Raw genomic sequence first — 18,169 nt, forward strand, 5'->3', positions numbered from 1 at the left:
ATTCATTAGGTCACCTGACTTCCTGCTCACAGTGCCTTCTGGGAAAGAGACAGGCACCTTCTTCCTTTTCCCTTCACCTCATGGAAGGAGCAGCTGCACATTGTGTGTCTCTTACTAAAGCATCGTCGGTAAGGGATTAATTCATGTTTTTGTTTAGGTTTTGTGTACATTGTGCTGTATATTCAGTTCTTGGATGTTCATTTTCCTATAGTTTACCTTATCTACTGCCGGTTAATAAAACCACAGACTACAGAAACAAGTCTCATCTTATTAACTAGTAGAATGGTGATATCTGCCTGCTGAGCTGCATATAGACCCCGGGGGTACATGTTGTGAGAACAGGACAGTAAACGATGACTTCTAGCGAGAGAGACGCACCTGACTACACAGAAGTCTGTTACGGTCCACGCAATATCTGCAAACGGACGCCACAGCGACTTCTATACAGTCAAGTGCTGCAAGGGGATAGCTGCTTCAAGCAATGTAGACACATTTGATTGCATACTGTGACCGCTCTCTAAGCACAGTGACCGGCATTCCACAGCACAGTAGTCTCCACGCAGTTAAGTGTCTTCACCAACACCATGTCGCGAAGCACAGTATCAAGCTACAAGACAAGATCAGGGAAGGATGGTTCCACCAAGTCGTCTTCCGTTAGCAATGCAGCTGCCATTGCCCACGCAAAGGCAGAAGCCGCGAAGGTCAAAGCAGCCTTTGCCGAACAAGAAATGAAGATGAAAGAAGAAAGGGCTGAGAAAGCAAAGCAACAGGTCCTCTTAGATGCAAAGCTAGAGAAGCTCGCCGTAGAGAAAGAAACTGCAGCTGCCATAGCTGAAGCAAAGTTCTTTGAAGCAATGGAATACCCTAAAACCGAAAGTCACCGCAGTGTGCTTAGTCCAGAACTCGGCCAGCAAGATCCTGTACAACTCACTTCAGAGTACGTCCGTCAACACGCTAGACCAAACAGCAATGCTGATCCATTCCCAGGAACCGAAGATGTCACTTATGCCACAGAGGAATCATACCGTACAAAAGAAAGAATCACGCTCGGAACCCAGTCCTACAAACAAGAGAGCCCAGAGCCACGTGACAAAACTCGAGCTAACTTCCCTGCACACCAAGGAAGCCAGCTTCCAGTCCAGCCTGCAGAGCCACCGTATCCTACAAGACGGTATGACATGGGCTGGCCTAAGTCACAGACGCCATACAGGTATGATCACCCACTGCACTCTCACTGTGACTTTCCATCTCCAACTTACCTTAGTTGTAACCAGAGCACAATAGACTGCCAGGTTCTTTACTAAAAGAGAGACAGTTACAAAGGGACTGGCGAAGTTCAGCGATCGCCCTGAAAACTAAAGAGCATGGCGAGCCTCCTTTTATAACATTACAAAAGACCTGGGTCTGTCATGTAGTGAGGAGATAGACTTCCTCTTAGATCGGCTTGGAAAAGACTCTGTAGAACATGCCAAGAGAATCAGGGATATTAATGTAAACTACCCAGAGACTGGCCTAAGAATGATCTGGGATAGACTTGATGAATTTTATGGTTCTGCAGAGATCACAGAGGATGCATTGTTTAAAAGAATTGACAAATTCCCTAAAATATCTAGCAAAGTTTTCCAGAAACGTAGGGATTTAAGTGATCTACTGATGGAATTACAGGTTGCCAAAGCCAAAGGGGATTTACCGGGGTTTGCTTTCCTCGACACTGCCAGAGGTGTCAAGCCTATTGTATTAAAGCTTTTCCACAACCTGCAGGAGAAATGGGTCTCCCACGGGTCAAGGTACAAACATACCTCCAATGTGCCATTCCCTCCATTCAGTGTGTTTGTTGACTTTGTAAGGCTACAGGCTAATATTCGTAATGACCCTAGCTTTGATCTATCACAGTCTTGTCCCACTCCCTATGACCACAGACCACACAAAGGATCAGTGGCAGTGCACAAAACTAACATTTCACCTGCAGATTCTTACAGGCATTACAGCTCTGCCAGTCGCGAAACAGTCAAAGATCCTGGTAAGCAGTGCCCTCTACACAAGAAGCCACACCCTCTTCTGAAGTGCAGAGCCTTTAGAGAAATATCCATAGCATATCGCAAAAGCCTTCCTCAAGGAGAACCACATTTGCTACAAGTGCTGCTCATCAACATCACATATTGCCAAAGACTGTCAGGTTAGTGTAAAATGCACAGAATGCAAACACTCAGATCACAACACGGCCCTACATCCTAGTGGGCTTTTCCCATGGACCTTATCACAGAGTAACAGTGCCAGAGAGCATGGTGGGGAGGAAAGTAACTTTGAAGCTAACCCACTATCAGTTACGTAACAATGCACTGAAGTCTGTAAAGGACTCATAGGCGGCAGGTCCTGCTCAAAAATCTGCCTAACAAAAGTGTACCCAAAGGGCTGCAGAGACAAAGCCATTAATGTTTACGCCATCCTAGATGACCAAAGTAATGCGTCCCTAGCCAAATCTACTTTCTTTGACATTTTCAACATCAAAGGGCCCAACACTCCTTATTCTCTAAAGACCTGTGCAGGTACTGTAGAAACAGCGGGGAGGAGAGCTAGTGGCTATCTAATTGAGTCCATTGATGGTAAAATGTGTCTTTCCTTACCAACTATTACTGAATGTAACCAACTCCCTGATAATAGACACAAGATTCCTACTCCAGAGGTAGCCATACATCACCCCCATTTACAGCGTATAGCCCATCTCTTACCAAAACTCGATCCTAACGCTCAGATAATCCTACTCCTAGGGAGAGATATCTTACAAGTTCATAAAACTAGAGAACAGTTTAAAGGCCCACATCATGCTCCTTATGCCCAAAGGCATGACCTAGGATGGGTCATAGTAGGAGATGTCTGCTTAGGAAGCATACACAAATTTCCATTAAGCATGCTTACAAGCACATTAGATAATGGACGTCCCTCTATCTTCGAACCATGTAAAAACAACTTCCTCATAAAGGAATTGCCACATAGTACTCACCTACCTTGTTCCTTCATAGACCCTTTAGACCACAACATAGCTTGTGACAGTGACAAAGACCACCTAGGTTGCTCAGTGTTCCAAAGGACCAAGGAGGACAATCAGATAGCAATGCCACATGAAGACAGATTGCTTTTAGTGACCATGCAAAAGGAAATCACTAAGGATGAAACAAATAGTTGGGTCGCACCCCTTCCCTTCAGGCCTCAAAGGCAATGTTTGCCTAACAACAGAGAGCAAGTCTACAGACGTTTTGTTTCTCTAAGACGTAGCTTCCACAAGAAGCCAGAAATGAAAGATCACTTCTTTACTTTCATAAGGAAAATATTTGAGAATGGTCATGCTGAGGTAGCTCCCAACCTTAAAAACTCTGAAGAATGTTGGTATTTACCCATATTCGGTGTTTACCACCCAAAGAAACCAGGTCAAATTAGAGTAATGTGCAAAATATGAAGGTGTCTCCTTAAACGATGTCCTGCTCTCAGGTCCAGGTCTTAATAACAGGCTCCTAGGAGTACTGCTTCATTTTCGCAAAGACTCTGTTGCCTTCATGGCGGACATTCAGCAGATGTTTCATTGCTTTCTCGTTAAAGAAGAACACAGAAACTTCTTAAGATTTCTTTGGTTTATTGACAATGACCCCACAAAAGATACTGCGGAGTACCGTATGAGGGTAAATATCTTTGGTAACAGCCCCTCCTCTGCAGTTGCAACTTATGGTCTCAGACACTCTGCGCAGGAAGGCGAACCAGAATATGGGTCAGACGTCAGTCAATTCGTAGAAAGAGACTTTTATGTACTGTCTAAAATCACTACCCACTGTTGAGGGTGCAATAAGTCTCCTTAAGAGAGCTCAAGAAATGCTTGTGTGCTCGAACCTGAGACTCCACAAAATAGCCTCCAATAGTAAGCAGCTGATAGAAGCATTTCCCTCTCAAGACCATTCAAATGACCTACAGAGCTTAGACTTAGGGACTGACTCCCTTCCTATACGACGTAGCCTTGGTCTCCTCTGCGGTCTAAAATCAGATATGTTTACCTTACCTTTACCCGTAGAGGTGTCATGTCTGCCATAAACAGTCTTTATGATCCCTTAGGATTCACGGCCCCTGTTACAATCCAGGGCAAATCACTACTTAGAGACTTAACTCAGGAGACATTGGATTGGGATCACCCACTTTCCCCTGGAAACAAAAAACATGGATAGAGTGGAGAAACTCCCTAAAGACTTTATCTAACCTCCATGTTCCACGTTCTTATGCTCCTGTGCCATCCACAGAAGTGAAAATACAAAGACTTTACGTATTCTCTGAGGCGTCCGTCAAAGCAATTGCCGCTGTAGCTTATCTTAAAACTGTAGACAACAAAGGCCAATGCCACACAGGGTTTGTCATGGGCAAAGCGAAACTCGCACCACTTCTCGCACATACAATACCCAGGCTAGAACTCTGTGCCACTGTATTGGCTGTTGAACAAGCTGAATTAATTACGTCAGAGAAAAACCTAGAGATCTGAGACACAGAGTTTTATACAGACAGTAAAGTGGTCCTTGGCTACATTTACAACCAAACTAGACGTTTTTACGTTTACGTTAACAACCGAGTGTTAAAGGGTTTCTACCACCTCGTTTGCCCCTATTTAGCTTTCAAACACTAGCGATCCGCTAGTGTCTGCTGTACCAAACAATCCTAATCTAACAGTTTTTTGTCCAGCCGTTTTGCTAAAAAAATAACTTTTTGGGGATATGCTAATGAGCCTCTAGGTGCTATGCGGGCGTCTTTTCAGCACCTAGAGGCTCCGTCTACCTTCACATAATGCCGCCCAGCGCGTCCCTCCAGCACGCCCATCTCTGATGGAATCCGATCCTCCCTCTGTTCCAGTGTACGAAATCTCGCGCCTGCGCCGTGCGCATCTGTAATCGTCTGACCGCTGCCTGCACAGACATCTCGGCTGGACAAAAAACTGTTAGATTAGGATTGTTTGGTACAGCAGACACTAGCGGATCGCTAGTGTCTGAAAGCTAAATAGGGGCAAACAAAGTGGTAGAAACCCTTTAAGAATCAGGAGGTCCACTTTCCCAAAACAATGGCACTTTGTACCTACTGATCATAACCCAGAAGACTTAGCAACCAGGTTAGTTGCTGCCAGTCATTAGTGATGTCCCGAACTATTCGCCGGCAAATAGTTCCCGGCGAACATAACTTGTTCGCGTTTGCCGCTGCGGACGAACATATGCGATGTTCGGTCCCCCTCCTATTCGTCATCATTAGGCAAACTTTGACCCTCTACCTCACAGTCAGCAGACACATTCCAGCCAATCAGCAGCATACCCTCCCTCCCAGACCCTCCCACCGCCTATCAAAAAGCAAGGACAGCATCAATCTTAAATTAATTCTGAAGCTGCAGTGACACAAAGTTGTAATCGCAATGCGATTAGTACAGGTTATATTATTCCTATTGCGATTACAACTTAGAGCTGCTGGGTTCCTAATGGTTATATTGATAGAATATAACGAAGATTGAGGATATAGCGCTGTATTCGTTGTCAATTCTAGCAATACAACCATTAGGAACTCAGATCTATGCGATGTGCAATGCGATTAATTCAAGTTCTATAAATCGCATTGCGATTTCAACTTACCACACTCTGGGTCAACTATGTAATTTTCCATGGGAGTTTTGCCATGGGTCCCCCTCCGGCATGCCACAGTCCAGGTGTTAGTCCCCTTGAAACAACTTTTCCATCACTATTGTGGCCACAAAGAGTCCTTGTTATCAAATTCGCCTTACTATTGAAGTCTGTTGCAGTTCGCCCGGTTCGCATGTTCGCGAACATTTGCGGAGATTCGCGTTCGCCGTTCGCAAACGGAAAATTTTATGTTCGCCACATCACTACCAGTCATCTTAAGGACACTGTTTGGTTCACAAGTCCTGCTTTTTTATACAACTCAGAACATTCTTCTTCCTGTGACTCATATGAGCTGTTAGATGTAGATTCTGACAAAGAAATCCGCCCCCAGGTATCTGTGCTACTTACTGTAAATTTATACAATCAGCTCGGTAGCCACCGTTTCATCAGGTTTTCCACCTGGAAGTTACTTATGCGAGCTATCACCTGCTTAGCACATGTAGCCCGTTCCTTCAAGCATGCCCCATTTGTTATGGAATGTAACTGCAAAGGTTGGCACCATTGTAAGAATGGATTCTCAGTAAGTGAGCTAGAAAAATCTAATTATTTGTTCCATGCAACAAGAGACATTCACTAAGGAACTCTACTGCATCAACAACAAAAAACCTGTGTCAAAAGACAGTGTGTTAGTGAAGCTCGATCCAGTCCTTGATGAGAATGGTCTGCTAAGAGTGGGAGGGCGGCTTAAAGAGGCCAAATTAGGGTTTAATGAGAAACATCCTATCATAATACCTGGTCATCATCATTTAGCTTCCTTGCTTGTAGAGCACTACCACAGTAAGATAAAACACCAGGGCCGACTATTCACCGAAGGAGCGTTACGAGCTGCTGGGCTGTGGGTCGTTGGTGCAAAAAGGTGAATTAACAAATGTATATTCAAATGCATCACTTGCCGCAAGCTACGTGGGGGTTTACAAATGCAAAAAATGGCCAATCTCCCTTCCGACAGGGTTAACATGGACCCTCCATTTACTAATGTGGGCCTTGACGTGTTTGGTCCCTGGTCCGTTATCACACGTCAAACTAGAAGTAGCCACGCTAGCTCCAAGCGATGGGCAGTCATTTTCAGTTGTATGTCAATTCGAGCCGTCCACATTGAAGTTATTGAGTCTATGGACACTTCTAGCTTCATAAATGCCCTCAGGCGCTTTATTGCAATCAGAGGTCCTGTAAAACAAATCCGCTCTGACAGAGGCACAAACTTTGTTGGAGCTGCTAATGAGCTAAAGATTCTCTCCAACTCGGATAATAACAGTGTAAAAAGATTCCTTAGTGAGCAAGGATGCACTTGGATTTTCAATTCCCCTCATTCTTCTCACATGGGAGGAGCCTGGGAAAGATTGATTGGCATAGCCCGCAGAATATTGAACTCTATCTTCCTACAAGTGGGCAATGCTAGACTCTCTCATGAATGCTTTACAACCTTTATGGCCAAAGTCTCAGCCATTATCAATGCCAGACCCTTGGTTCCGATATCAAATGACCCAGGAGATCCAAAACTGCTTACGCCTGCCTCTCTACTTACCCAAAAGACTGGTATAGTGAGTGCTCCTTCTGGAGAGTTTGGCACCAAAGATCTCTACAAACGCCAATGGAGACAAGTGCAAGGCCTTGCCGATACTTTCTGGAATAGGTGGATGAAGCAATATCTTCCCACCTTACAGACAAGAACCAAATGGCACACAGTTAAGCCCAACCTGAAACCGGATGACATTGTTCTTGTTAAAGGCTCTCAGGCTCAAAGAAATCATTGGCCTTTGGGCCTCACTACTAAAGTGTTCCCAAGTGAAGATGGATGTGTCCGTAAAGTTGAGGTCAAGATTTTCAAACAAAATGAGACCAAACTGTTTATCAGACCTACTGCCGAACGAATCCTACTGTTATCTGTAGAGGACTCTAATAGTGACATCGGCTGATGTCAAGCGGGGAGTGTACTGTCTTCTATGCATAGTTTGTTAATGTGAGTGCTCATGTGTGTGTCTTCAGCACCATCTAGTGACCTTTAGCTGTAAGTGCATCTTCTGCCTTGTTAAACTATGCATATTCATTAGGTCACCTGACTTCCTGCTCACAGTGCTTTCTGGGAAACAGACAGGCACCTTCTTCCTTTTCCCTTCACCTCATGGAAGGAGCAGCTGCACATTGTGTGTCTCTTACTAAAGCATCGTTGGTAAGGGATTAATTCATGTTTTTGTATAGGTTTTGTGTACATTGTGCTGTATATTCAGTTCTTGTATGTTCATTTTCTTATAGTTTACCTTATCTACTGCCGGTTAATAAAACCACAGACTACAGAAACAAGTCTCATCTTATTAACTAGTAGAATGGTGATATCTGCCTGTTGAGCTGCATATAGACCCCGGGGGTACATGTTGTGAGAACAGGGCAGTGTCTGGTAGACCAGCCAATATCCTGCCTCCTGATTGACGGTCAGGCTGACTGCCAGGCTTTATGGGCAGACCTGCTGGCCAGGGCCCCTTCTGAGTTGATGTGATCTTTCATCTTCCTCTTTCCTGCCCTTGTTCCCTCACTACCGCACTGATTTTAAATGTAAAATTGTGGGCAGCATATTTTGCACAATTTGTTCTAAGCAAATGATAAAACTTTGAATTTATGTAGAAAGATAATTTTTATGAAACTTGCATACTGACAACAGATTAATTATCTGTGAGAGAGGATATCTGTCCAGAGAGGTTTGATAGGGGCTTCATTTACATGTTTCATAACATAAAGCTATTAGGAATCAGGTAATAACTTTTTCACGGTAATGTAGAAGGTAAAGGTAATATGAAAACAACAAGAGTCTCTTACCTTCCCGTCTACTTTCAGTTTCTCAACTTTTTTTTCAGGCCTGATGTTAGGGGTTCCATACATTCCCTGATTTTTCTCTTTGCAATTGATAATATTAACCGGGATCCTGACATTTTACCCAATATTACCCTGGGATACCACATATATGATTCATGCTTAGATCAGAGATTGGCTGTAAAGCATGTATTACATCTTCTGTCTGGCCCGGATACGCTGATACCTAATTACTCTTGTACAGGCCATGGCCAGCTGGCTGGTATCATTGGAGATCACCACTCATCCACCACTATTCCCGCAGCACAGATCCTTGGAATATATGGACATCCTCAGGTAATGGATACTATTTGAATAATATTTAGAGATATGCATCAATGAAAACTTAGGAAAAGGGGACTTGTCATTCATAGCAACCGATCACACTGATGATATTATTTTACAAAAGGCCTCTGAAGAATGACAGGTGGAATCTGATTCGCTGCCATCGATAGCTACTCAAAATTCTGACTGCACAAGTTTTGATGCATTTTACCAATGTCTTAGAAGTTCGGGTTTGGGTTACCGCTGAATTGCATTATTGATCCCGTGACCATGGACCATAACGCAATTGTGTTATGGTCTATGGTCACGGGATCCATAACGCATTTCAGTGGTAACTTGACTGCTAACTTTTAAATCAGACGTTCGCTCATCCCTATATAAGAGCAATATGGTTGAGAAAAAACACATTCATCATGTTCAACCTTGGGAAGGAATAAGATGTATAATAAATATGAGAGAGAAAGATAGAGACTAGTATACTATGCTGGGTTTCTGGGCAAAATATATGCTTTAGAAGATTCTTTCTCACTATGAAGAACAGTTAGTAGGCATATAACATATGTAAACTATTCTAGGCCAGGAAACGTTCCTCTGGCTTTCTGGGAAATATATTTAAACTAGCTTTCCTAAGCCTTTCTGATGGAAGCAGATGTAAAACGTGCTCATTTTCATAAATTGTTCCCAGAAACCCAGAGGATCGTTGACTGGCATATACTAATCCTCATGCATACTTGGTGTCCTCCATATAGAGAAATAGGGATTCAGAGGTTGACCATGGGGTTGTGGACTCATTCATTCCAGGGGTGCATATATCCAATCCACATTTTTATCCCAGACACACTTGCAAATAATGACTTCCAGAACCTCATGGAAAGGGATCTTAGAATTAAAAAAAATTATAATAACATTACACTTAGGGATTCTGACAGAGGTGCTTCCATTGTTGTTTTGGAGAGTTCTATGTGAGGGAAGTACGCAAGTTATTGTATGATCCACAGGTGTACAGAATCTTAGACTAAGATCCTACAGACATTTTTCTGAACAAATATCATAAAGTTTTATCATTAGAGATGAGCGAATTTAAAAAAAAAATTGATTAACCAGTTCACCAAATTGTTTTTGGAAAAATTTGGTTTGTTCCAAATATATTTGCGCCGAATTGTGTTAAAAAACTGCTATTTCGGGGGCGGAGCCTAGCTGTGACTGCAGATGGCTGTGTGAGACATCGGCTCCTCCGCACTCAAGCGTTGACCCACTTCAAAATGGTCAAGTATGGGAGAGATAGGGGTGCTGATACCCCTGACACACCGAGAACCCAAAAGAGCCAGCAAGCTTTGCAGCGTTTTCTCAAAAAGAAAGCCCTCATTTCACCAGGCGCGGGACCTAAGATGGCGGCGGCGGCAGCATGCGCTGACGAAGGAGAAGACTCTGATGCAGCCAGCTCACAAGGGGATCCAGTGGAGTCTCGAACAACCTGGCAGCTTCAGATGTAACCAACCCAAATGTCTCTGCTGTACCGCTATACAGATGTCAACTTCCTTCCAAAGTAGATCTAATGGGGGAACCTTCTCCATCAGACAACATTTAGACTGTGGATCAAAGAACGTTATCTATCTACTGGAATGCCCCTGCGGCCTACAGTACGTGGGGCGGACAATCCAAACCTTGCGCAACAGGCTCAACAAACATCGGTCGAATATCAAAAAGGGTTTTCTAAAGCACAGCGTGTCTCGACACGCAACCATTCGCCATGAGGGCCTCGCCACTGGCTTTTCCATCACACCCATTGAACAAATCAGCTCTGATTGCCACAATATCATGCAGTCGATCAGAAGGCGCGAGATGTTTTGGATATACAAACTCAACTGCCTTAATCCATTCGGTCTTAATGAGGCCCTCGAGATAAACCTCTGAAATACCCCGGGTTCAGTTATGTTTCAATCGTGACATTCCCTATTTCAAACAGCCGAGGTCCCCCAAGGTTGTATAATGTAGTACTTTACATGCATATCCCACCGCCACCGTTTTTTCTGCACATATGCAAGCATGACGCTCCATATATCGAGCCAACATTTTTATTATTTACATATATATTTTTCATATTTTATATTCATTTAATTTATTTTATTTCATTTATTCTATATCATGGATTTGTTCATTCATATTTTTTATTTTTTTTATTTACATACATATATACATATATATATATATATATATATATATATATATATATATATATATATATTCCTTATTTATTATTGATTAATATATAATAAATCCCCTTTCCCTTTATCATTTATTATTCATCATTTATTCATCATCTATATATATATTTTTGATCCATTAATATACCCATTATCATCAATTACTGTAATCAACAACATGTACATGCATCATTATGGAGTAATACCTTCCTATTCATTTATCACCTCCCTCCTCACCATCCCATCTCTCTCCAATCATTAGCCCCCAATTAATTATTGGTTGATAATTATTCTATCAGTTGGTTCTTCTACTACTAATTATGCATCACTAATTAGTTACCCTATAATGGACAAATTATCATTATTATTATTATTTGTATTATTATTATATATATATATATATATTTTTTTTTTTATTTTTTTTTAATGCCATTATATCATTATTAGAAGTGATTAATCCTTTTAGCACCAAGTATCATCAATTTATCTGTTTTGAGTGTCTCATATTCCTACTCCCTTCAGCCCCTGATCCGGATAATATGACAGAGCCTCCCCTTGCTATCAACAGATTTCACACCACAGGTCCGCCCTCCCTGCAACACCGACTCCACCTCCCTCCCCTGTCATCCTCGCTGCGCTCGTGTCCGCAATACATCAGTGTGGCCACTAAGTGTCCTGGTTACCCAGCAACCAGGATACTATCTGCTGCCAGCAAGCCACGATCACGTGACCGGGTTCCAATCATGTGACCTCCCCCTTCAATACGAGCACTCCTGGATCAGAGGCAGTTTCTGGCTTCACCAGCATTGTTGGTGCCTCTGCATTGTTATCATTATATATATTTTATATCAGCAACTATTGAACTTTTTTATCTATGCACATCGGCTGGGGACTCCTCCCCATAAGTCCCGCCCCCTTTTCTTAGCCCCGCCCACTTTTCCATTTTGTCGGTTTTTTGGAGTGTATTTAAATGCTGTGTGTCTATGTGTTTTCATATGCAGTGTTATGTACCTGATGAAGGGGAACTACTCCCCGAAACGCGTTGTACTTCTGCAATAAATACTTGTCTACTTACTATTACTATCTGGACTGGATTCTTGCGCCCTGGGATATTTTATCTATTTATATCTGTATCCTACCACTTCTTGGAGACTTCAGGGATCTCTGACAAGAAGTCATCCCTCCGCGGCTGCAGATCCACCAGTGAACTGTGACTCCATCGCAGACATTGACAAGCTTTTACTAGAGTTGTGCCTACAAATAGCACAACCACAAAAGGTGAGCCCTGTACTGGAACCATTTATTTTATCTGTCTACCAACGGTATTACCCTATGGTGCGCCCTGCTTTGTTTTTAACAGCATAAAGTAAATCCTGTGGATCCATTCGAGACCCCTCACCGGTATTGAAATCCTTTCTCATGAAGGTACTGGGGAAGGCGCTTGAAAAGGCAATAAAACCAGTGCTTACTGAACTCTCAGATATCAAATCGGAAAATGCACAAATGGGGCATAGAGTAGAGACGCTCGAAACAGCAACACAGGAGCTAGTGACACACTCCACAGGATTGGCAGAGTACCTCGACCTCCACACTACAGAGCTTAACAGAGCGATGCTAATGCTCGAGGACCAAGAGAACAGAAGCAGAAGGCGAAATGTTTGCATCAAAGGGCTACCAGAGTCCTGGGCTTCTGAATCCCTGCGCAAAGTAGCTCTGGAAATTTTTGCCGATCTTTTAGGCGAGGAGTCGGCTGCTTCAATCGTAATAGAGCGGATCTATAGGGCTCAGAGACCAGCCCCGAAGCCGAATGAAAGGCCCAGAGATGTTATCTGCGGCCTACTATCGTTCATGGATACTGCTCGCATAATGGCCTCTGCCAGGGAGAAAAGGCAAATTGTATACGACGGAACAGACATCGCACTGTACCAGGGCACTACTGGACGAGCTGAGAGCGCAAAAAATCCTATATGTTTGGCTATACCCTTTTGGCATTGCGATTATAAAAAACGGAAAACGCATTGCAATCCATACCCCAGACCACCTGGAAAGAGCATGGGATGCTATAGAAATACACCCGGTAGAAGTTTCCTCATGGATGACGATAGCGCAACCAGCTGACTTACCGAGACTTCCGCAGATTGAACCCTGGAGGAAGGTGAAAAAGACGAAGTCCAAGATGAATAGAGCGGCGTCCGAGATGCGTTTCCCTCCAACCTGAAGACAGAACCAGGGATTGTAGGCCCCAATTTACAATGGACAGCCGGAATTTCAGTAGCTGAACGCTGACCCATGGAGAGCTGCTACTTCACACAGGGTTTGAACTCTGAGTTTTGGACGTATGTTAACTATCATAACATGCCAGTTATTGAGAGTCCCTAGGATTCTGATGCTTGATCAAAAAAAATAAAAAAGAGTTTATGTACTTGATTTTGATTCTGAGGCATACCTAAAATGTATATAATCGGGTTGATGTCATAACGTCCTGATAGATACTACCCCCGTACCTCTCAGTACTTTCCTAATTCTCAGCAATCAAATTACTACTACCTCCCCCCCATCCTCCCCCTCCCCTTCCCTTATTCCCCCTCCATCTCTCCCCTCTCCATCCACACCCCCTTTTGCACTTAAGCTTAAAAAAAAATATAAAAAATGGTTACTATAGTCCCAACATGTTGGCAAGGAAAAATATGCACATAGACATACACCCCCAGCTATCCTTCATAAGTATATGACCTAATAGAAATTAATATGTTTTGATATATATTACCCTTTCCTCCCCAAGGAAGAAGGATGACATAATTAGAATAAATTTGCAGGTTCACCAATCAGTTACTAAAATACAGCTTGGTTTGCAAGCTTGGAGGTAAGTCAAGTTTCTTACCTCCTCCCCGACTCCATCACACTCTCTCATCTTTACACCCCCCCCCACCCACGCTTGACATAGCAGACTCTAAGCTAACGACTATAGTTTAATAAGATATTGTTGTATTGCTCAATACGTGCATTCTTACACAGTTTTTTTTTCTTTTCTCTGTTCTACACTATTGTATTCCCTAATACCCTCCTTCTTCCTTCCCCTTTCCCTATTGAAAAAGTTCACAAACTTCTTATACTAGTGAGGGAACTTAGGATCTCTTCACCAAGGAGAAAATGGCAGAAGTAAAGATAACAACTTTCAATGTTAAGAGCCTCAACTCACCTCAAAAGAAGGGTCAGGTGATGCTAGCCATAAGAAAAATGGGTTCCCATATAGTCTTTTTACAAGAGACTCACTTACGTCAGAAAAAAATGCCAAAATTACCATCTCGCCCATTTGGCCAATGGTTTCATAACACCCACCCTACTTCAGCCTGCAAGGGAGTTTCTATTGCTATTCACCATTCCATACCTTTTATACTAAATCAGCAGCTCACAGACGATGAAGGCAGACTTCTGATTTTGAAAGGGGAAATAGCCTCACGAAAATACACTTCAGCTAACCTATATGCCCCAAATACAGCTACAGTACAATGGCTGCTCAAGTCTTTGGACACGATTAGAGTTGAGCGAACACCTGGATGTTCGGGTTCGAGAAGTTCGGCCGAACTTCGCGGAAATGTTCGGGTTCGGGATCCGAACCCGATCCGAACTTCGTCCCGAACCCCATTGAAGTCAATGGGGACCCGAACTTTTCGGTACTAAAAAGGCTGTAAAACAGCCCAGGAAAGGGCTAGAGGGCTGCAAAAGGCAGCAACATGTAGGTAAATCCCCTGCAAACAAATGTGGATAGGGAAATGAATTAAAATAAAAATTAAATAAATAAAAATTAACCAATATCAATTGGAGAGAGGTCCCATAGCAGAGAATCTGGTTTCACGTCACCCACCACTGGAACAGTCCATTCTCAGATATTTAGGCCCCGGCACCCAGGCAGAGGAGAGAGGTCCCGTAACAGAGAATCTGGCTTCATGTCAGCAGAGAATCAGTCTTCATGTCATAGCAGAGAATCAGGCTTCACGTCACCCACCACTGTAACAGTCCATTTTCATAAATTTAGGCCAAGCACCCAGGCAGAGGAGAGAGGTCCCGTAACAGACAATCTGGCTTCATGTCAGCAGAGAATCAGTCTTCATATCATAGCAGAGAATCAGGCTTCACGTCATCCACCACTGTAAGAGTCCATTTTCATAAATTTAGGCCCAGCACCCAGGCAGAGGAGAGAGGTCCCGTAACAGACAATCTGGCTTCATGTCAGCAGAGAATCAGTCTTCATATCATAGCAGAGAATCAGGCTTCACGTCAGCCACCACTGCAACAGTCCATTGTCAGATATTTAGGCCCAGCACCCAGGCAGAGGAGAGAGGTCCCGTAACAGACAATCAGGCTTCACGTCAGCCACCAGTGCAACAGTCCATTGGCATATATTTAGGCCCAGCACCCAGGCAGAGGAGAGAGGTCCCTTAACAGAGAATCTGGCATCATGTCAGCAGAGAATCAGTCTGCATGTCATAGCAGAGAATCAGGCTTCACGTCACCCACCACTGCAACAGTCCATTGTCATAAATTTAGGCCCAGCACACAGGCAGAGGAAAGAGGTCCCATAACAGAGATTCAGGCTTCATGTCAGTAGAGAATCAGTCTTCATGTTATAGCAGAGAATCAGGCATCACATCACCCAACACTGTAACAGTCCATTGTCATATATTTAGGCCCCGGCACCCAGGCAGAGGAGAGAGGTCCCGTAACAGACAATCTGGCTTCATGTCAGCAGAGAATCAGTCTTCATATCATAGCAGAGAATCAGGCTTCACGTCACCCACCACTGTAACAGTCCATTGTCAGATATTTAGGCCCAGCACCCAGGCAGAGGAGAGAGGTCCCGTAACAGAGAATCTGGCTTCATGTCAGCAGAGAATCAGTCTGCATGTCATAGCAGAGAATCAGGCTTCACGTCACCCACCACTGCAACAGTCCATTTTCATAAATTTAGGCCCAGCACCCAGGCAGAGGAGAGAGGTCCCGTAACAGAGAATCTGGCTTCATGTCAGCAGAGAATCAGTCTGCATGTCATTGCAGAGAATCAGGCTTCACGTCAGCCACCACTGCAACAGTCCATTGTCATAAATTTAGGCCAAGCACCCAGGCAGAGGAGAGAGGTCCCGTAACAGACAATCTATCTTCATGTCAGCAGAGAATCAGTCTTCATGTCATAGCAGAGAATCAGGCTTCACGTCAGCCACCACTGCAACAGTCCATTGTCATAAATTTAGGCCCAGCACCCAGGCAGAGGAGAGAGGTCCCGTAACAGACAATCTGGCTTCATGTCAGCAGAGAATCAGTCTTCATATCATAGCAGAGAATCAGGCTTCACGTCAGCCACCACTGCAACAGTCCATTGTCAGATATTTAGGCCCAGCACCCAGGCAGAGGAGAGAGGTCCCGTAACAGACAATCAGGCTTCACGTCAGCCACCAGTGCAACAGTCCATTGGCATATATTTAGGCCCAGCACCCAGGCAGAGGAGAGAGGTCCCTTAACAGAGAATCTGGCATCATGTCAGCAGAGAATCAGTCTGCATGTCATAGCAGAGAATCAGGCTTCACGTCACCCACCACTGCAACAGTCCATTGTCATAAATTTAGGCCCAGCACACAGGCAGAGGAAAGAGGTCCCATAACAGAGATTCAGGCTTCATGTCAGTAGAGAATCAGTCTTCATGTTATAGCAGAGAATCAGGCATCACATCACCCAACACTGTAACAGTCCATTGTCATATATTTAGGCCCCGGCACCCAGGCAGAGGAGAGAGGTCCCGTAACAGACAATCTGGCTTCATGTCAGCAGAGAATCAGTCTTCATATCATAGCAGAGAATCAGGCTTCACGTCACCCACCACTGTAACAGTCCATTGTCAGATATTTAGGCCCAGCACCCAGGCAGAGGAGAGAGGTCCCGTAACAGAGAATCTGGCTTCATGTCAGCAGAGAATCAGTCTGCATGTCATAGCAGAGAATCAGGCTTCACGTCACCCACCACTGTAAGAGTTCATTTTCATAAATTTAGGCCCAGCACCCAGGCAGAGGAGAGAGGTCCCGTAACAGACAATCTGGCTTCATGTCAGCAGAGAATTAGTCTGCATGTCATAGCAGAGAATCAGGCTTCACGTCACCCAACATTGGAACAGTCCATTGGCATATATTTAGGCCCCGGCACCCAGACAGAGGAGAGGTTCATTCAAATTTGGGTAGCCTCGCAATATAATGGTAAAATGAAAATAAAAATAGGATTGAATGAGGAAGTGCCCTGGAGTACAATAATATATGGTTAAGGGGAGGTAGTTAATGTCTAATCTGGACAAGGGACGGACAGGTCCTGTGGGATCCATGCCTGGTTCATTTTTATGAACGTCAGCTTGTCCACATTGGCTGTAGACAGGCGGCTGCGTTTGTCTGTAATGACACCCCCTGCCGTGCTGAATACACGTTCAGACAAAACGCTGGCCGCCGGGCAGGCCAGCACCTCCAAGGCATAAAAGGCTAGCTCTGGCCACGTGGACAATTTAGAGACCCAGAAGTTGAATGGGGCCGAACCATCAGTCAGTACGTGGAGGGGTGTGCACACGTACTGTTCCACCATGTTAGTGAAATGTTGCCTCCTGCTAACACGTTGCGTATCAGGTGGTGGTGCAGTTAGCTGTGGCGTGTTGACAAAAGTTTTCCACATCTCTGCCATGCTAACCCTGCCCTCAGAGGAGCTGGCCGTGACACAGCTGCCTTGGCGACCTCTTGCTCCTCCTCTGCCTTGGCCTTGTGCTTCCACTTGTTCCCCTGTGACATTTGGGAATTCTCTCAGTAGCGCGTCTACCAACGTGCGCTTGTACTCGCGCATCTTCCTATCACGCTCCAGTGCAGGAAGTAAGGTGGGCACATTGTCTTTGTACCGTGGATCCAGCAGGGTGGCAACCCAGTAGTCCGCACACGTTAAAATGTGGGCAACTCTGCTGTCGTTGTGCAGGCACTGCAGCATGTAGTCGCTCATGTGTGCCAGGCTGCCCAGGGGTAAGGACAAGCTGTCCTCTGTGGGAGGCGTATCGTCATCGTCCTGCCTTTCCCCCCAGCCACGCACCAGTGATGGACCCGAGCTGCGTTGGGTGCCACCCCGCTGTGA

The 18,169-nt window shown here is 44.4% G+C and overlaps 1 protein-coding gene across 1 annotated transcript in view; it reads left to right on the plus strand.

Moving 5' to 3' along the window:
- Positions 1–584: 584 nt before the first annotated feature.
- Positions 585–18,169, plus strand: part of LOC122924362 (vomeronasal type-2 receptor 26-like) — a 200,240-nt gene continuing 182,655 nt past the window's right edge. Inside the window, exons 1-2 of the mRNA XM_044275386.1 lie at positions 585–1,210; positions 3,205–3,349. Coding sequence (XP_044131321.1) covers positions 585–1,210; positions 3,205–3,349 — 771 coding nt within the window. The remainder of the gene's footprint in view (positions 1,211–3,204; positions 3,350–18,169) is intronic.

This window comes from Bufo gargarizans, chromosome 1 (genome assembly GCF_014858855.1).
Source record: "Bufo gargarizans isolate SCDJY-AF-19 chromosome 1, ASM1485885v1, whole genome shotgun sequence".
Taxonomy (NCBI): domain Eukaryota; kingdom Metazoa; phylum Chordata; class Amphibia; order Anura; family Bufonidae; genus Bufo; species Bufo gargarizans.